General features: G+C 42.1%; 1 protein-coding gene across 5 annotated transcripts in view; it reads right to left on the bottom strand.

Moving 5' to 3' along the window:
- LOC141067709 (glutaminase kidney isoform, mitochondrial-like) overlaps positions 1 to 21,400 on the bottom strand; it is a 484,569-nt gene that overhangs the window by 202,105 nt on the left and 261,064 nt on the right. For all 5 annotated transcript variants that reach the window (XR_012226460.1, XR_012226459.1, XM_073558127.1 and 2 more), the window contains exons 11-12: positions 16,688 to 16,738; positions 8,665 to 8,841 (exon numbers count right to left, since the gene is read on the bottom strand). Coding sequence is in view for 3 of the 5 variants with exons in the window: in XM_073558127.1 (XP_073414228.1) it covers positions 8,665 to 8,841; positions 16,688 to 16,738 (228 nt within the window). In the remaining 2 variants the exon portion in view is untranslated. The remainder of the gene's footprint in view (positions 1 to 8,664; positions 8,842 to 16,687; positions 16,739 to 21,400) is intronic.

Genomic DNA, 21,400 nt, shown 5'->3' with positions numbered 1-21,400 from the left:
GTGCGCCTCTTCTTGGGGGCCTCCAACCTGGATGGCCCTTTGTGCGATCTCATTCTCGAGCTGCTGCACTATGTCTTGTCCCACAACTTTTTTGTGTTCAAAGATTCCTTTTACCTCCAGAGGCGGGGCACAGCCATGGGCGCGGCCTGTGCGCCCGCGTATGCAAATCTCTTCCTGGGTTCCTGGGAGAGACATATTTTTGGCGACGCGGGCGTGCCGGCCGCCTCCCATGTGCTGTGCTGGCTTCGCTATATTGATGACATCTTGATGTTGTGGGACGGGACGGTGCAGCAGCTCGGAGACTTCATGAATCAACTTAATCAAAATCCTTTCAATATTAGATTGACCTACCATCATAGTAGTACTAGAGTGGACTTCCTGGACATATCTTTGGAGGTTGACCTCTTACGTCGGGTCAGGACAGATGTGTTCAGGAAGCCCACCTCGGTCAATTCTCTGATTCATGCAGAATCTGCACATCATCCATCTACCATTAGGGCCGTCCCGGTTGGACAGTTCCTAAGAGTGAGGCGCATTTGCTCCTCTGATGTTCTTTTTGAGGCCCAGGCTGCCGACCTTAAACAACGTTTTCGGGCCCGGGGTTACAGTGGCAGATCTATCAAACAAGGATATGATCGGGCCAGGAAAACTCCACGTAATACTCTATTGCATTCCAAGAAGGGCCAAGATAAAGCTGGACTTGATGGTCCAATTCGATTTATCACAACTTTTAATCATCAATGGACAAACATGCGACAGATTCTCATTAAGCATTGGGATGTCTTAAAAGCTGATCCGGTTCTTGAGTCCTTTTTGGGTGACCTCCCCGCTATGACATCTCGACGTTCCAAAAACTTGGGCGATTTATTGGTCAAGAGCCATTATGTTCCGGCAACTCGTAATGTTTTCAGCTCTCGTGGTCCAACTCCGGGTTTTTTTCCCTGTGGCCACTGCCTCGCATGCGCCAATGTTCAACGGAGTACAAATTTCACCACCTCGGATGGTCTACGCACCTTTGACATTCGCCATCGTATTTCCTGCGGCAGCACTAATGTGGTTTATTATGCCACTTGTGGCTGCCCCAGGATATACGTTGGTTTGACAACAAGGGAACTGCGTGTACGGGTGCGTGAACATGTCCGTGATATTGGCGCTGCAAAAGCAGTTATGGACCCCTCAGAACTAAAAACAAATCCCGCGCCACTTTAAAACCCACCACAATTGTGATGCGGGGTCTCTTAAAATACGTGGCATTGATATTCTCCATCTGGGGATTAGAGGGGGTAATTATAAAAAGATCTTGGCCCAGATGGAGACTCGTTGGATTGTTTTGTTGGACACTATGGCCCCTAAGGGCCTAAATGAATATCTCAGTTTTGCACCTTTCCTATGAGTTCTAGTTTCTGTATAAATGGCCTATGTTTGTCATCTGCTGGTTCTATCACTGCCTTATGTCCCTTGTTTCAATATTGTTTTTATTTTCACTGTTTTTAACTTTTTGAATTTTTTGTGTGTATTATAGGATTCCTTTTCTCTCAACTTGTGATATTTAGAGCTCTGTTGAGCCTTATATCATTTTGTATTATTTATTTTTTGTCTATATTGTATTGTTGTTGGTGCATTTATTTATTTTTGTCTTTTATTGTTTTTTCTGCTTTGCTTTTTCTGTACCCTTTTCTTATTTTTGGGTGTTTATTTTGTTACATCATTATTGGGGCGGACTATCTGCCTTTTTGTGTATTATGTACCTTTGGGTTCACCCATATGCATTACTATATTAATGGTGGCAGATTTTGCTGAGCCAAGGTGGTTGTGCGCGTTCGCGGTGGTGGGCGCTTGTGTCCTTTGGCTGCAGGGCGTCTCTATGCCTCCATGCACAGCGGGATAATCGCTGTCCTGTTCGTGCATGAGATGGCATGACGCCCGGGCTGTGTGGAGGACCTGGCGCGCACACCGCGCATGCGCCGTCACAAACCACCGCTATTGGCTCTTCTGCATCACGTGACCCATCACATGAGCTATTTTAAGGTCCTATTCCTCACTACTCACTATCCCCTTGAGGAAGCAGGCTTCAGAGCCCGCGAAACGCGCGTCGGGGGTGGACATTAGGCACCTGGGGCTCCCTCTCTGGCTTCTCAGATCCCGGTAAGCGGCATCATTTATTTATTTAATTTGGCTATTCAGGATATATCGCGGTTATATTGCGGTCCATGATGGGAACTTCCTGACCTGCCCCTTATACACTTTTTCTTTTGGTCACTTGACCTGTGGATTTGCTTGCAACAGGATTGCTTTGCCAGAGCGGTGGCCCTTGTGTTTTGCTTGTATGCTCCTTGGTGCACTATCTTACTATGTATAATTATTTATATATTTTGTATGCATAAATAAACATTTATATTTTTATACAAAAAAGTATCTTTCTTGCTGTCACCGTGTACTCCAGTTTCTCTTGTTATGGCAAAAATGGAAAAGTGGCCTGAGCTGGCCTGTCACGCCGTTAAGCTTTTGTCATGCACGGCAGCCGGCGTTCTCTCAGAACTTGTCTTCAGCACTGCTGGTGGTTTAATGACAGATAAGCGTATCCGTCCTCTAAAAGTGTACACCGCCTAACTTTTATGAACATGAACAAGTCATGGATCTGAAATTACTTATGCACCCCAGTCGCAGACAGGGCAGACTATGTGATGGTGTCATTGATCTCACGTTATTGCAGCCTGTGACACCTTTGTCGTGGCTTCTGTACCTGCTGTTGCTACTGCTGCTGATATTACAAACAGTTTTTTTGAAATGTGGAGACTCGAAGTTGGGTTTCCATCTGGTGGATTGCCTGTAGTGGAAGGTGTGTCAGAGGCCTATTATACGGTTTCTACTCTGTGAAAATTGATGCCACTTTAGTTGTGTGTGACAATAACTTTTTTTAAAAGCAGAGACTCCAAGTTGGATCTCCATCCAGTGGGTTGCCTGCGTAAGTAGGTGTCACGATTCAGGTTTGGATTCGTGGCAGCTCTGGTTTCTCAATAATTTAAATGTAGTTTTTTTCCTTTCAGACCAGCAAGGGTTTCCTTGTTGGTAACTGCTGTGTTGGTCAGCTGCTGTGGGTGGTGTCCACTCCCACATCCTATAAATAGTCACCTGACGCATCAGTTGACTATCGGTGATAGAGTATTCTATGTTGATCAAGCCTGAAGTAAAGAGCTCTCTGATTACAGTAGTGCATCTGCTGTGTAGGTGGAGTTTGTGGTCCTGGTGTCATATCCTCAGTTGTGTGGTGCTCTTCAGTGGGGACAGTGTTAAGTTCTATTTTCCCTTTTTCTGTCAGTCTTGTCGTAGTCCCTCTCCCTGTGTTGTTCACAATCTGCAGTGGTGATGCTAGCATCCTTGCTGGCCAGTGCACTAGCCAGGTAATAGTGAAGAGACAAACAGGGTTTAGGCACGAGACGGTGGCAGGTGGAAGGACCTGCTTAGAGCGATAGGGCAGTCTAGAGACAGGCACAGGTTGGAGCTCAGGAGGTGTCCCATTCCTTGTTGCCTTCTCTGTGGGCCTTCCTCTTCTCATTCCATCCCATTGTTTTGTGTAAGTTGTGTCATCAGCTGGACTTAACTGTATTGGTTTATGACAGCAGGGCTCCCAGACAGGCAGGCCTGAACTTACTTTCACTCAACTACCTGTGTTACTTTCCTTACATTTTTCTACCAATAGCACTGTATGAAACTGACATTTGTGCCATATGAGTGTGGCTGGAAAAATAAAAACAATTTGGAGGTGTTGCATGAAGTATCAGGGCTCCAAGCTAAATAGGCTTATGCTGGTCCATTAACCCCTTTCCAACCTTAGATGTATAGGTACATCTAAAGTTGGCTCCCCCTGCTTGCTGCGGGCACCGGCGATGAGCACACACCTTTTCTGGCACGTCAGCTGATTTCATTAGCTGACATGTGCCCCTAACAGCTGCAGGTGGATCCACCCACGGCTGTTAACATGTTAAAAGTGTCACATGACCATGACAACCAATCCTGTGGTAGTCATTGTCGGATTGCTATGAGCGCCGCCCAGTGGTAGGTGCTTATAGCAAGTGAGCATTTCTGTTACACACCGCAGAAAAAAATAAAATATATAAAAGTTTAAATCACCCCCCCATTCAAAAAAAATACACATTTGGTATTGCCGCATTCAGACTCGACCAATCTATCAAAATATGATAAAATTTATCTAATCCGTGAACGAGAAAAACAAAATAAAACACCAGAAATACATTTAAGTGGTAGCCGCAATTTTGCATTAAAATGCCGTAATGGGCGATAAAAAGATCTTATCTACACCAAAATTGTATCAATAAAAATTACAGTACAACACGCAAAAAAATAAGCCCTCACCCAGCCCTAAATCACGAAATATGGAGACGCTATGGGTTTCGGAAAATGGCAACTTTTTTTTTTTTTGAGAAACTTGGATTTTTTTTCATCACTTAAATAAAAATGAACCTATACATTTTTGGTATCTATGAACTCATAATGAATTGGAGAATTACCGTATAATGGCAGGTCAGCATTTAGAGAACATGGTAAAAACAAAAAGCACTTGTGGAAATGCACTTTTTTGCAATTTCATTGCACTTTGATTTGTTTTCCAGTACACTATATGGCAAAACCAATTATGACGTTCAAAAGTACAACACATCCCACAAAAAACAAGCCGTCACATGGCCATTTTGTCAGAAAAATAAAAAAATTATGGCTCTGGGAAGAAGGGGAAAAAAACCTATGGTGGTGAAGGGGTTAACCACCAGGTCCTCATTGAAACTTCCATTCAAAGCTATAAATGCTGGCCCGGACCCTCATACTTCATTGCATGGCTCATGGCTGACTGCTTCTGTGTCATTATAAAAGGTTCTACTGTGGGTCAATTTATCACTCAACTACTTGTGTTACTTTCCTTACATTTTTCTACCAATAGTACTGTATGAAACAGATATTTGTACCATCTGAGTGTGGCTGGAAAAAAATTTAGAGGTGTTGCATGAGGTATCAGGGTTCCCAGCTAAGAAGGCTTACACAGCTTCCTTAACCACCAGGTCCTCATTGAAACTTCAATTCCAAGCTGTAAATGCTGGCCCAGACCCTAATAGCTCATGCATTGCCCATGGCTGACTGCTACTGTGCCATTTGCAAATTTCTACTGTGGGTCAATTGTTGCCACTTTTCATGGTGTCTGCCCCTAAGTTTAGTTGCTTGGGAAGCATTGTGTCACCCCTTAAGGTGTTGTGTAGAAGTTTGGTTTGGCCTTCCATTGAATTTAATGAGGTTCGGGTACGTTCACTGTAATGTTCGGAGAACGTCTAAATATTCGGCAAATCAAACTGATCTGAAACTTAAAAGGTTCGCTCATCTCTAAAGCACACATCTAGCACGGCACAATGCTCCCTAAAACAGCTGGTAAAGGACTGTATGCATGCAACAAGATGAACACTGAATTGCATTCTCAATTATTTCCAAATAATAAAAAATTAAATGTTTTAAAATATTTTCATTAACCCCTTCACTACCAAGGGTGGTTTGCACGTTAACTACCGGGCCAATTTTTACAATTCTGACCACTGTCCCTTTATGAGGTCATAACTCTGAAACGCTTCCGTGGATCCCGTTTTCTCGTGACATATTGTACTTCATGTTAGTGGTAAAATTTCATTCATATAACTTGTGTTTATTTATGAGAAAAATGGAAATTTGGCGAAAATTTTGAAAATTCCGCAATTTTCCAACTTTGAATTTTTATGCCCTTAAATCACAGAGATATGGCACACAAAAATTTTAATAAGTAACATTTGCCACATGTTTACTTTACATCAGCACAATTTTGGAACCAAAATTTTTATTTGTTAGTAAGATATAAGGGTTAAAAGTTGACCGGCGATCTCTCATTTTTGCAACACCATTTTATTTTTACGGACCACATCACATTTGAAGCCACTTTGAGGGGTCTATATGATAGAAAATACCCAAAAGTGACACCATTCTAAAAACTGCACCCCTTAAGGTGCTTAAAACCACATTCAAGGAGTTTATTAACCCTTCAGGTGCGTCACAGGAATTTTTTGAATATTTAAAAAAAATTAACATTTAACTTTTTTTTCACAAAAAAAATTACTTCAGGTTCAATTTTTTTTATTTTGCCAAGTGTAACAGGAGAAATTGGACTGCAAAAATTATTGTGCAATTTGTCCTGAGCACGCTGATACCTGATATGTGGGGGGGGAACCACTGTTTCGGCGCATGGCACAGCTCAGAAGGGAAGGAGCGCCGTTTGACTTTTTCAATGCAAAATTGGCTGGAATTCTGATCGGACGCCGTGTCGCGTTTGGAGAGCCCCTGATGTACCTAAACAGTGGAAACCCCCCACAAGTGACCCCATTTTTGAAACTAGACCCCCTAAGGAACTTATCTAGATATGTGGTGAGAACTTTGAATCCACAAGGGCTTCACAGAAGTTTATAATGTACAGCGGTACAATTAAAAAATCATATTTTTTCCACAAAATGATCTTTTCACCCCCAATTTTTATTTTCCCAAGGGTAACAGGACCCTAAAAGTTATTGTGCAATTTGTCCTGAGTACGCTGATACCCCATATGTGGGTGTAAATGACTATTTGGGCACATGGCAGAGCTCGGAAGGCAAGCAGCGCCATTTGACTTTTTTGGCTGGAATTGAGATCAGACACCATGTCGCGTTTGGAAAGCCCCTGATGTACCAAAACAGTGGAAACCCCCCACAAATGACCCCATTTTGGAAACTAGACCCCCCAAGGAACTTATCTAGATGTGTGGTGAGAACTTTGAACCCCCAAGTGCTTCACAGAAGTTTATAACGCCCAGGCGTGAAAATAACAAACATTTTTTTTTCCACAAAAAATGATATTTTTGCCCCCAAATTTTTATTTTCCTAAGGGCAACAGGAGAAATAGGACCCCAAAAGTTGTTTTGCAAATTGTCCTGAGTAGGCTGATACCCCATATGAGGGAGTAAAACACTGTTTGGGTGCATGGCAGAGCTTGGAAGGGAAGGAGCACCATTTGACTTTTTCAACGCAGAATTGGCTGGAATTGAGATCAGATGCCATGTTGCGTTTGGAGAGCACCTGATGTGCGCAAATAGTGGAAACCCCCAATTCTAACCCTAACCCTAATGGGAAAATGGAAATAAATACATTTTTTTAATTTTATTATTTTTCCCTAACTAAGGGGTGATAACGGGGGGTTTGATTTACTATTTATGGCGGTTTTTATGTTTGGCAGCTGTCGCACGCTAAAAGACGCTTTTTATTGTAAAAATAGTTTTTGCATCACCACATATTGAGAGCTATAATTTTTCCATATTTTGACCCACCGAGTCATGTGAGGTCTTATTTTTTGCGGGACGAGTTGACGCTTTTATTGGTATCATGTTCGGGCATGTGACATTTTTTGATCGCTTTTTATTTTGTTTTTTGGGACGCAGAATTTACAAAAACCAGCGTTTCATGAATTTCTTTTGGGTGGTGCGTTTACGCCGTTCCGAGTGCGGTAAAATTTATAAGGCGGTTTTATTCTTCGGGTCAGTACGGTTACAGCGATACCTCATTTAGGTCTTTTTTTATGTTTTGGCGCTTTTATGCAATGAAAACAATTTTATATAAAAAATAATTATTTTTGCATCACATTATTCTGCGAGCTATAACTTTTTTATTTTTTCGCTGATGCTGTATGGTGGCTCGTTTTTTGCGGGACAAGATGACGTTTTCAGCGGTACCATGGATATTTATATGCGTCTTTTTGATCGCGCGTTATTGCACTTTTTGTTCGGCGGTATAATAATAAATCATTATTTTTTGCTTCGTTTTTTATTTTTATTTTTTAAGGAGTTCGCTTAAGGGGTTAACTATTGGGACAGCTTTATAGGGCCGGTCGTTACGGACGCGGCGATACCAAATATGTGTACTTTTATTGTTTTTTTTTTTTTATTTCCAAAAAAATGAATTTATTGGGGATTTTTTTTTTTTTTTTAATTTGGCGATTTTTTTAAATTATTTTTACACTTTTTTTTAATTTTTTTTTTACTTTATTACAATGTCCCAGGTGGGACATCACTGTCCTGTGACAGATCGCTGATCTGTCACCTCACAGATCACTGTGACAGATCAGCAATCTGTCACAGGCACTGCACAGGCTTCCTCATGCCTGCGCTTTGCAGGCACTGAGGAAGCCAGCTTCCTGCAGGCCCCCGGAGGTCCCCGTCGCCATCTTGAATCCGGGGACCTGCAGGAAAGGAGCCCCCCGCAGCAGCGCTGCACATTGCGCTGCTGTGGGGGGCTCAGGGAAGCACGGAGGGAGCCCCCTCCCTGCCGATGCTTCCCTTTAACCCCCGGTACACCGCGATCGTGTTTGATCGCGGTGTGCAAGGGGTTAACGTGTCGGGGGCGGTCCGTGACCGCCCCTGACACATTGTGCCGGCTGTCAGCTATGATAATTAGCTGACACTCGGCCGCGATCAGCGGCGCTCACCACGATGACGTAATATTCCGTCCATGGTAATTAGGTCCATGGTCACATGGACGGAATATTACGTCATTTGTAGGTAAGGGGTTAACATAACAAATTAATTGAATACTTTAAATAATTGTGCATACTTACATGAAATGCAAACTGCCCAGAAAAGTCATACATCCCACAAGAGTGCATTAAACTTAACGTATTCCTCACTGCTTCAGGACTGAGCACTCTTTCCCCCGAAATTGGACAGAAGCCACCATTCGCCAACGTTGCTGCCATTACACTTGCAGATTCACATGTCACTTCAATGGAACACAGCTAAATAAAATAAAAAAAATAAGAAAACTGCATGATAAAAAAGCAAAAGAAAATTGTGGAATCAATACTTTACCTAGTCTACAATTATTTATACTTTTCGTTGATGTTCTACACAGGGTGGGACCAATTTGTGGATGACTGCATTGCTTTTCTTGCACAGATCAGTCCAGTTTATGTCTCTATGTTATTGACCTTGGCCTGTTTAGTGACAATCCCTCTGCTTAGGTCTGTTTCACACATCCGTTTGTCTCCATCAGTCAAAATCCGCTGTTTTGCAAAAAAAATGAATCCGCCATTTTTCTTGGCGGATCCTTTTTTTCCCCATTGACTTGCATTATCGGCGGATCTTGACAGATGGTCATCTGTAGGATCAGTTTTGTTACGGATCCGCAAAAATTTTGCCGTCCGCTGACATGACAGGGCAGACTTTTTAGGCTGGCCGGATCCGTCTCTCCGTGTCTCTCTCTCCCCACCCCCAGGCACGGGTTCCTTTAAATTTCTGCCTTTCCTGGATCCGTCAAAGCAACGGTCCGATAGCACACGTTGCTTTCAAAACAGTTGCGGATCCGTGTCCCGCCATTTTCGCGGATTGCAGCTGATGCAAAAAACGCATGTGTTAAACAGGCCTTATGGATTTTGCTTAATGTTTTGGACATTTTGGTCACACACGGCTTACTGACCACTCTTTTCTAGCCTACTTCCCTAGCTAGTGATTACGTACTGTCTCCATTATAAGTACCAAGACAGGTTTTCCAATTTGGGGTTAACGCGACCACTTCGGAAGAAGCAATAACGCGAAACGCGCGTTAAGGGGATTCCTACACATGATCCTTCAGCATTTAACCTGTGGTATGTCGTTCTGAGGCTCATGTATGCTTGTGTTGTGAAGACTGCCTGGCACTATATATAACAAGCGTTTCTGCACTATGCATGCACTTCTCCACAAACTATTTTTGCATTATGCACTTTATTGATTTTTTGTCTTTATCCAATTGAGTAGTGCCTGGCACTCTTTACAATCCATATATGAGGAATAGAAGAAAACAAAATGAAGTTGGATGCTCAAGAATTTTTAGAAGGATAATGTATTTTTTTGTACCACTAGGTGGCAGCATAACAATAAAGAATATATATATGACTATATGATGCATTTTCTCAAATAATTTTTAATAAAACTATGTAAATAACTAGAGATATTTATAAAATGCACATGGTTTTTCTTCTATTAATGTGGGTAATTAATTTCTAGAGGTTAATAGATTTGAATTAAGGACGACTTTATGAGAGGATAATTGTGTCCTGCAAAAATCTGTATAATGGATACCATGTTTTAAAGGGAATCTGTCACAATGCCGTCCTCTGCTTTCCTTCCTGTCATGGCTCCTGCGCAGGCGCACTGCTCTTCCCTGTTGAGGGCAGAGCAGAGTCCTGCAGTGCGCAGGCGCCTGGAGAGGTCAGAGAGGTCCGGCGCCTGCGCACTGCAGTATTCTGCTCTACCCCCAACAGGGCAGAGCAGTGCGCCTGTGTAGGAGCCACGACAGGAAGGAAAGAAGAGGACGGCATCGTATGAAGATGGGAGGCGCCAGATGGGACGGCGACACCCGTCGGACCGGACGCCGGGGTGAGTATAATCTAACTCGTTTTTCTTATTTTTCGGGTTACATTGGGGGCTTATCTACAGCATTACAGAATGCTGTACATAAGCCCCTGATGTCGGTGCCAGCATCTCATATTCAAAAAAGAGGTGATAGATTCCCTTTAAAAGGACGTACCAAGTGTTGTCTAATCATGTACCATTTTTAATGTGTATGTCTTACTATATTTTATTATACTAAATAAAGAATTGTCTATTTTTTAATGGTTTCCTAAGCTTTTTTGTAGGATAGTTTAATTATTGGTTGGGAAACTTAAGATTTTTGCTCAAATTATCAGATTTGTATTTTTTTTTTTGGGGGGGGGGTGGTTAATTAGTTTGGAAAAATGATGGTTTAAGGGCAATCTTATTACAATGTACAAATATATGATGGGACAGTAGAGAGAGCTTTTCAAAAAGTCAGTATTTGGGATAAATTGATTTATTTGGGGAATAACCCTTTATCAGATACAAGACGGTATAGACACCAGACATATAATTTAATATAATATACACATGGTTGGGCTCAGCAGAACCAAATCCTAACGGAGATAAATATCTACAGCTCTGTTAATTAGAGAAAACAAAAAGCAAAAAACACAAATATCTTGAACAAAAAGTAAAAAATATACTGCAAATAATGCATAAAGGTAATAATAATAATAGGGGTATTTAGTAAACATAATTTTGATCAAAATAATGTACAAGCCATCCCGCCACGTCACGGCAACCCTTGTGGGACAGTCCCTACTCTAGTATTTAAAACCTTTTCACTTGCCAAGTGGCGTGAATGTGAATAAGGGTCGAGCGGCTGAACCACTAGTAACAGTTTAGGCCAGACTGGATGGCTTTCCCAGCTCAGAAAGAGGGCGGTCACACCCATATATGCACTGAATGCACAATGAAATGAATAAAAAACAAATCTGAACTGAGAAAAGTAAGTTAATGTGTATGCACAATGTAAGTGCATATTAACACATGACCATTAACCAGAGAAAACAAAAAGCAAAAAACACAAATATCCTGAACTAAAAGTAAAAAATATACTGCAAATAATGCATAAAGGTAATAATAATAATAATAAGGGTATTTAGTAAACATAATTTTGATCAAAATAATGTACAAGCCATCCCGCCACGTCACGGCAACCGCTCGACCCTTATTCACATTCACGCCACTTGGCAAGTGAAAAGGTTTTAAATACTAGAGTAGGGACTGTCCCACAAGGGTTGCCGTGACGTGGCGGGATGGCTTGTACATTATTTTGATCAAAATTATGTTTACTAAATACCCTTATTATTATTATTACCTTTATGCATTATTTGCAGTATATTTTTTACTTTTAGTTCAGGATATTTGTGTTTTTTGCTTTTTGTTTTCTCTGGTTAATGGTCATGTGTTAATATGCACTTACATTGTGCATACACATTAACTTACTTTTCTCAGTTCAGATTTGTTTTTTATTTGTTTTTTATTTAGCTCTGTTAATTAATATAAATAAATATATTTTAGAGGTGTGGGGAGGTACAAATAGAACCTTATGTATGCCCCTGCTTGCAGGGTGGTGATAATCAGGGCCAGGGGCAGGCTGGGCCGGGTGGCAGGGAGGCAAATGCCCCCCGGGACGCTTCCCCAGCAGCTGTGTAGGGTCGGCCGCCTGATGGCCCTGCACAGTAAATCTGCTGTGCTGTGATGCGGCCGACAGCAGACACAGCCGCCCAGGCGCGCACATCACAGTCTGTCTCAGCCGCTGTCTGCGGCTTATGAGGTAGACAGACTGTGCTGTGCATGCAGGCGGAGTGAATACATCATTGTCTCGCGAGGCTCTCCCGGCCTGAAGAGAAGACGGAGGCTGCGGTGTCGGGAATCAGGATGAGGTAAGTATAAACTTTATTATTTTTTATATGAATGGGGCTGTGGGGCCATCATGATGTATATATGGGGGGGGGTGAAACTGCGGCCATCATACTGTATATACGGGGGGGTGAAACTGCGGCCATCATACTGTAAATATGGGGGGGTTGAAACTGTGACCATCATACTGTATATAGGGGGGTGAAACTGCGGCCATCATACTGTATATATGGGGGGTAAAACTGCGGCCATCATACTGTATATATGGGGGGTAAAACTGCGGCCATCATACTGTATATATGGGGGGTAAAACTGCGGCCATCATACTGTATATATGGGGGGGTAAAACTGCGGCCATCATACTGTATATATGGGGGAGGTGAAACTGCGGCCATCATACTGTATATATGGGGGGTGAAACTGCGACCATCATACTGTATATATGGGGGGGTGAAACTGCGGCCATCTTACTGTATATATGGGGCTGTGGGACCATCATACTTTATATAATGAGGGAACTAGGACTATCATCCTTTATATATAAGGGAACTGGGGTCATCCTACTATATATGAGGGAAATGGGGCCATCCTACTATATACGGGGGGAACTGGGGCCATCCTACTATATACAGGGGGGAAAATGGGGCCATCTTACTATATATATGGGGGAACTGGGGACATCCAACTATATATATGGGGAAACTGGGGGCATCATACTATATACGGGGGGGGGTCGGGGGCTATCATACTATATACATGGGGGAACTGGGGTCATCATACTATATATATATATATATATATATATATGGGAGAACTGGGGCCACCTTACTATATACATGGGGGAACTGGAGCCATTCTACTATATACTGTATATATGAGTGAACTGGGGTCATTATATATATGTATGGTGAGCTGAGCTGGGGATATCGGGGCTGTGGGACCATCATACTTTATATATGGGGGGACTGGGACCATTCTACTATATACATGGGGGCAACTGGGGCCACCAAACTATTTATTTGGTGCAGTGGGGACCTTTATACTATATATACAGGGCAGTGGGGCCATCATACTATACAGTTGAAACCAGAAGTTTCCATACATTATATAAAAAGATACATATGACCTAAAACGGGAAAGGTTTATTCTGATTTCATGTCAGATATTGGGAAAAACATGCAGATTTGTATTTTTATACAGTATATAGTGGATGTAAACTTCTGGTTTCAACTGTATATACATAGGGAGCAGTGGGGACCTTCATACTATATATAGGGGGCAGGAGGACCTTCATGCTGTATATAGGGGCAGTGGGGACCATCATCCTATATATAGGGGCAATGAGAACATCTTATTTTATATAGGGGCTATTTGCCATTTTACTATATATAGGGAGATCTGGGGTCCTCAATGTATAATAAAGGGCTTTGGAGACCATCATATTTTGTTTTGTGGTATGTAGGGCTATTATTCTGTATATTCAGAGCTTTGTGGGCACTCAGGACATTATTTGTTATAAATGGGGACATTATTAGTTTTGATAGGGGCACTCACATTCCATTCATTTTTTTCTTAGGGCTCGGTTCTGCTCCTATATCTCTGTAGTAAGCTCCGTTCTCCTATACTTCTGTAGTAAGCTCGGTTCTGCTCTCATATCTCTGTAGTAAGCTCCGTTCTGCTCCCATATCTCTGTAGTAAGCTCCGTTCTGCTCCCTTATCTCTGGAGTAAGCTCGGTTCTGCTCCTATACTTCTGTAGTAAGCTCGGTTCTGCTCCTAAACTTCTGTAGTAAGCTCGGTTCTGCTCCCTTATCTCTATAGTAAGCTCAGTTCTGCTCCCATATTTCTGTAGTAAACTTGGTTCTGCACCCATATCTCTGTTGTATGCTCCATTCTGCTCTCATATCTTTGTAGTAAGCTCCGTTCTGTTCCTATATCTCTGCAGTAAACTGTGTTCTGCTACCATATCTCTGGTGTAAGCTCGCTTTGCTCCCATATCTCTGTAGTAAGCTCGGTTCTCCTCCCATATCTGTGGAGTAAGCTCAGTTCTCCACCCATATCTCTGTAGTAAGCTCAGTTCTGCTCCCTTATCTCTGTAGTAAGCTCAGTTCTGCTCCATATCTCTGTAGTAAGCTCCGTTCTGCTCCCTTATTTCTGTAGTAAGCTCAGTTCTGCTCCCATATCTCTGTAGTAAGCTCAGTTCTGCCCCCATATCTCCGTAGTAAGCTCTGTTCTGCTCCCATATCTCTGTAGTAAGCTCAGTTCTGCTCCCATATCTCTGTAGTAAGCTCCGTTCTGCTCCCTTATTTCTGTAGTAAGCTCAGTTCTGCTCCCTTATTTCTGTAGTAAGCTCGGTTCTGCTCCCATATCTCTGTAGTAAGCACGGTTCTGCTCCCATATCTCTGTAGTAAGCTCCAGCCAGCAATCTTGGTTACGGTCTCATGTCTATGTAGTCAGCTTGCTTCTGTTACATTATCTATGCAGGCAGCAGACTTGGTTCTGCTTCCGTATATATGCAGCTAGCTCCGTTCTGTTCCCATATCTATGTACCAGCCTGTTATTAAAGCCTGTTATCTATGCTTCTTTAATGCAGCGGCCAGAGACAAACAGGGCAAAAGCACCGCAACTGGAAGGCCACTGCCTTGTGATTGCCCCCCAGGCTGAAAAGTGCCAGCCAGACCCTGATCAGGGCAATATGGCAGGTTGCTTAAAGACGAAGGCCCCAGGAGTCCCATGGCGAAATTCTCCTCATCAGCGGCATGTCGAGCAGGGAGGGGGCCCAGATATATTTCTTGCACAGGGGTTCCAAGTTGTCAGTGTCCGCCCCTGGTATTAATGGCACATATATTCCTCTTTAGATTGTGAGCCCCATCGAGGACAGTGATGATAATGTGTGCAAAACTGTAAAGTGCTGCGGAATATGTTAGCACTATATAAAGATAAAGATTATTATTATTATTATTATTATTATATGTGTGGAAAGTAAGGCTGTCCTGAGTGGGGTGACACTTCTTAACAGAGAATGAAAGCAGGTTGTGGTGAGAGAGCAGGAGATGAGACTTTGTAAAGTCATACACTGAGCAGAGCCAGGAGAAGATCAGGTTCAGAGTTTTGCCGTCTTCACGCGTAGGAGAGTTAGTAAGCTGTGAAAGGCCGAGAGAGTAAAGTTAGAGATAAAAGGTGAGCGGCAGATGGGATAGGGAGAGAGGACCACCAATGGGAATGTTAAAGTCCCCCATGATGAGAGTGGGAATGTCACATGATACAAACTGTTGAAGCCAGGTGGCAAAGTGATCCGGGAACTGATGGGAGGGGCCCAGGGAGCGATAGACAACCGCTACTCGCAGAAGGAAGGGCTGGTAAAGTCTGACAGAGTGGGCCTCAAAAGAAGGGAGGATAAGTTAGGGTACTAGGGAGATGACATGAAAAGTACATTTTGTATTCATTAGACGCAGTGTGCTGACGTATCGTATATGTGTATGTTTTGATATTGGCCACATAGCGTATTTGTGCAACTGTACTTTCATGTAATACTAAAAGTCTGTGTGCTTCATCAATGTAAATGTAAACACAACATAAATGGGATATATATTTTTTTTCCATCTAAGCAACTATATTTCAACAATATTTCCAGCAAATGACAACGAAAAACACCATATTTTAAATAACAAATGTCACATACATTTATCTAAGTAAAGGAAATATAGTGTAATTAGTAGTATTTCTATTACTTTAAAGGGATATCAACATTTGATTGTCACAAAAATATTATTTACAAAAATATTGATGGAAAATTTCCACATTTCCACTGCTATGTATTAAAAGGGTTGTCCAGGTTTGGTATGAATGTCTGTAGTCACTCTATGTGACTACAGCCTTGTGAACACTCACAGTGCACTCAGTGCATGCAGGGCGCACTTGTCACGTTTCTGCGATGCCGGGATTGGCCGATCACTTGACCCCAAGTATGCAATATACATTCTCTAAGCCAAATTCCTATTAGATGTGCGCAGCCTCCACTCAACACAGGTGAAAATAGTAAGGCAGTGCACGACTAGTTGGAACGTGATCAGAAGTTTGCAAATAGCACATTTGCAGTCACATGACAGACCAATCTTGCTGCCAGCACCACTGACATGTATGCACAGCACCATAGATTTGAATGGGTATGTGTGGTATAAGTGAAAAACGGATGCCACATGTACCTGACATGTGAAAGAAGCCTTATAGAGTGACTGCAGACTTTCGTGACAAATCTGGACAACCATTTTAAAAGCATAAGTTACATCTCAAACTAGACAATATACTGAGAAAAAAATAAAAGATAAAATCAGTCCAAATATCAGAACACATTTTCTTACCTGGAAATAAAAATCTAAGGTTCCCACCATGTCAGTGTGCTCTGGAAAACACTGAATTGAAAAAAAAAAAAAAAAAAACGTAGATAAAATAATTGTTAATTTAAAAACTAATAAGCATGTTATTAAACCTGTTAGGAAGTAGCTTTTTTGCCTTAAAGGAATATTAAGGTACGACAATGAATAATAAAGATCCTATTTGCTAAAGTTACAAAATGGAGGAGAGGTGAATGGTGCTGCGCTGCTGCTGAAAATAAAAAATCCAAAAATCTCTGTGGTATAAAATATTATGTGGATCAATCTCAGCGCGATTCAAAGTCGTACTACCGACTTCTTCACGAAACTACAATAACTTTTTTTCTGACCTTCTTTAAGAAGTTACCGGTACAACTTTGAAACGCATCAGTATTAAACCGCATATTAATTTATACCACAGATTTTGGATTTCTTATTTTTACCAGTAGCACAGCACCATCCGCTTCTCCAGCCAGTGAACAAAAGCAGCTAATTATCCTTCTAAGTCTATTAAGAGTTGTGCTTCTCACAACCCAACCACACGATTAAATACTGCAACTTAAATGTACCTTATCTGGAAAGGGCCCTATGTGTGCATTCTGTGCATTATGAGTTTTTCCTCAATTTGTTAAAGTTAGTATTTTAATAATTGATGGTTATTTAAAATTACCTATGTGGCGCTCTGCAAAGACAGGAGTCAGAAATGTCTGTGAACGCTGATTGTGTGAGAAGCCAGCTCTTCAGCCATTTTTACACAAATACATGTAATTACATTAAGGGCTATTGTGAAGTTTGGTGGGTTGCAGCCACTGCAGGAGAACTACCGAGCCCAGGAGAAGCAACACTGCACCCTGGGATTGAATGGTGCTGGAGATCAAGCAGACCAACCAGAGCCTTTTCTGTGGTTGCTGTTGGGAATCCAGCAAAATCTGTGCAGCCACATGGGACATAGCGTCCTGCACGGTTCTTTAAGTGCCCAGCTGCCAGATGACGTCAGTTTGGGATCAGACGATTAATGTCTTGATACGATCCTTAGTGGTCAGTGATGGGAAGAGAGCTGAGGTACTTTCCTGTAAGCCTGAGGTGCCAAGAATGCCAAGGTCCAGGCTGTGAGGAGAAGTTTTAGTGCAAGTATAGTGCTATATGCAGCGGGAGAAGAGTTTTTTTTTTTTTTTAAATAAGGGGTAGTTTTTGCATTCATGAGATATAGGGATATATGATTGGCCTAGTACACCAAAAAAGAAAGAAAACGGATGGCACTCACCGGTTAAAATCTTCTTTATTCCAATACTTTAAAACACCTGTGAGACCAGTAGAAGCGCTACTGCAGCGCGAAACGGCTGTCGTCATTTCCACTCCCGCTCCCATCCTCCCTATGCCGATGTTTTAAAGTATTGGAATAAAGAAGATTTTAACCGGTGAGTGCCATCCGTTTTCTTTTTTGGTGTAGCCGCTGTGACATTGCTTTGGAGTGGCACCCCGGTTTATGGAGCACTTCTCATAGTCCGCATATTTGCAGTACCAGCTTACACAGCTATTTGTGCAATGAATGAGCTTCCCGGCTGTGCGGATTAATACTTTGTTGGAGATATGATTGGTCTAGTGATGTCACAGGTATATGATTGGCTGGAAACATATATCACTCCCCAAACACTAAAATCATCCACCCTATCGATTTAAATATCAAGTTCCAGATCTGCCTGCACTCTCGCCCATACAGAAGTGCTGTTAGGAAACTGCTCTTTGCAACTCGTTTTATGATTGGTCTGCCGTAAACTATATAACCATGCTCCTGCTGGTGTGATGTCATCCCCAGAAGAAGGCAATAGCTGAAACGTGCATGGGGGCAGGCACCATCACCCACAAGAGGTAACCTTTGTATCACTTTCATTACTTGTCCTTATAGTCCTTCACATTTCTGTAGGAGAGCTTTTTCCACTAGGATTTGTTGATCTCATGTTTGTATGCATTATTCTGTGAAGTGTTTTACTTTATAAACTTATATGTACAACCTCTATATAGCATGTGGTGGGTGTATTGTGCCAATTCCTTGGTTTCCCACTTTTAAATAACCATTTTTTGTTAATAAAATGTTGTACTTCTTTATTACTATTGGTTCTTGCATACATTTTTTTCCGAATTTAAACTATTGTACTGAACCCTGTGCATGTCCACTTTCTTGTTGGTACTTTATTATAATTTTTTTGTGTATAGAACTTGGTGCATTTTGATTTGATGCCATGATCATTGACCCAAACTCCCTATGTATAGTGCTATATGCAGTGGGAGTGAAGAGCTGCTACACATTGCCAGAAAAGAGCTGATGTCATCACACCATGAGGAGCTGCTGGCTCAGTGTACTGAATAACTGTGGAGAGCTGTAATAATAATAATAATGATAATAATCTTTATTTATATAGCGCCATCATATTCCTCAGCGTTTTACAGTTCATACACAACAGTCATAAGTAACAATGTTAAAGATAATAAAATAATTAAAGCAAAATAAGACAACCCTGTTCGTGAGAGCTTACAATCAACAATGAGGTGTAGGAGACACAAAATACAGGTGCTTATTTACAATGAAGGTCCAGCTATCCTGAGGCAGCAGGGGACAGATAAAGGCTGTCACCAGCCAGTATTTGTGGTGCTGTTGGATGTGATGGAGTTTGATGGAGGGTTATTCTCAGATAGATAGTGAATAGGCTACACACACACACACACACACACACACACACACACACACAGACACATAAAAGAACTTTGGTTAGGGAACATGGTAGGCCGATCTGAACAGATGGGCTTTGAGGGAGTGCCTAAAAGTGTATATGTTGTGGAAAGTCCGAATTTCTTGGGGGTAGAGCATTCCAGAGGATTGGCGCAACACAGGAGAAGTCTTGGAGCCGGGAGTAGTAGGTACAGATTAGTGCAGAGGTTAGTCGAAAGTTATTTGCAGAGCGTAATGAGTGGTTAGGTCGATAAACAGAAATGAGAGAGGAGTTGTTGGAGGGTGTCACACTATGAAGAGCTTTGTGTTTGAGAACAAGCAATTTGAATTGGATCCTACAGTCATGGCCAAAAGTTTAGAGAAGGACACAAATGTTAATTTTTACAAAGTCTACTGCATCATTTTTTCTAATGGCAATTTGCATATACTCCAGAATGTTATAAAGAGTGATCAGCTTAACAGCAATTACTTGCAAAGTCAATATTTGCCTAGAAAATTAACCTTATCCCCCAAAACACATTTCTACATCATTGCAGCCCTGCCTTAAAAGGACCAGATGACATCGTTTCAGTGATTTCTCCATTAACACAGGTGTGGGTGTTTATGAGGACAGGGCTGGAGATCAATCTGTCAGGATTAAGTAAGAATGACACCACTGGACACTTTAAAAGGAGGCTGGTGCTTGGCATCATTGTTTCTCTTCTGTTAACCATGGTTATCTCTAAAGAAACACGTGCAGTCATCATTGCACTGCACAAAAATGGCATAACAGGGAAGAGTATCGCAGCTAGAAAGATTGCACCTCAGTCAACAATCTATCGAATCATCAAGAACTTCAAGGAGAGAGGTTCCCTTGTTGCCAAAAAGGCTCCAGGGCGCCCAAGAAAGACCAGCAAGCACCAGGACCGCCTCTTAAAAGTGTTTCAGCTGCGGGATCAACGCTACCAGCAGTGCAGAGCTTGCTCAGGAATGGCAGCAGGCAGGTGTGAGTGCATCTGCACGCACTGTGAGGCGGAGACTCTTGGAGCAAGGCCTGGTCTCAAGGAGGGCAGCAAAGAAGCCACTTCTCTCCAGAAAAAACATCATGGACAGACTGATATTCTGCAAGAGGTACAGGGAGTGGACTGCTGAGGACTGGGGTAAAGTCATTTTCTCTGATGAATCCCCTTTTCGATTGTTTGGAACATCTGGAAAACGGCTTATTCGGAGAAGACCAGGTGAACGCTACCACCAGTTTTGTCTCATGCCAACTGTCAAGCATCCTGAAACCATTCATGTGTGGGGTGGCTTCTCAGCCAAGGGAAAGGGCTCTCTCTCAGTCTTGCCTAAAAACACAGCCATGAATAAAGAATGGTACCAGAATGTCCTCCAAGAGCAACTTCTCCCAACCGTCCAAGAGCAGTTTGGCGATCAAAAATGCCTTTTTCAACATGATGGAGCACCTTGCCATAAAGCAAAGGTGATAACTAAATGGCTCAGGGAACAAAACATAGAGATTTTGGGACCATGGCCTGGAAACTCCCCTGATCTTAATCCCATTGAGAACTTGTGGTCAATCATCAAGAGACGGGTGGACAAACAAAAACCTTCAAATTCAGACAAAATAAAAGCATTGATTTTGCAAGAATGGACTGCTATCAGTCAGGATTTGTTCCAGAAGTTGATTGAGAGCATGCCAGGGAGAATTGCTGAGGTCCTGAAGAAGAAGGGTCAACACTGCAAATATTGACTTGCTGCATTAACTCATTCTAACTGTCAATATAACCTTTTGTTACTCATAATATGATTGAAATTATATTTCTGTATGTGATAAAAACATCTGACAAACACACATAAAAACCAAAGGGCAGCAGATCATGTGAAAATATAATATTTGTGTCATTCTCTAAACTTTTGGCCGTGACTGTATAATGAATGGGCAGCCAGTGCAATGACTGACGAAGAGCGAACGCGTCCGAGTACTGATTAGCCAG

The sequence above is a fragment of the Dendrobates tinctorius genome, unplaced genomic scaffold (assembly GCF_039654945.1).
Source record: "Dendrobates tinctorius isolate UK_male_01 unplaced genomic scaffold, ASM3965494v1 ptg000254l, whole genome shotgun sequence".
Lineage (NCBI taxonomy): Eukaryota > Metazoa > Chordata > Amphibia > Anura > Dendrobatidae > Dendrobates > Dendrobates tinctorius.
Note: the sequence above shows the minus strand (reverse complement) of the source record. Positions and strands in the feature narration are given on the sequence as shown.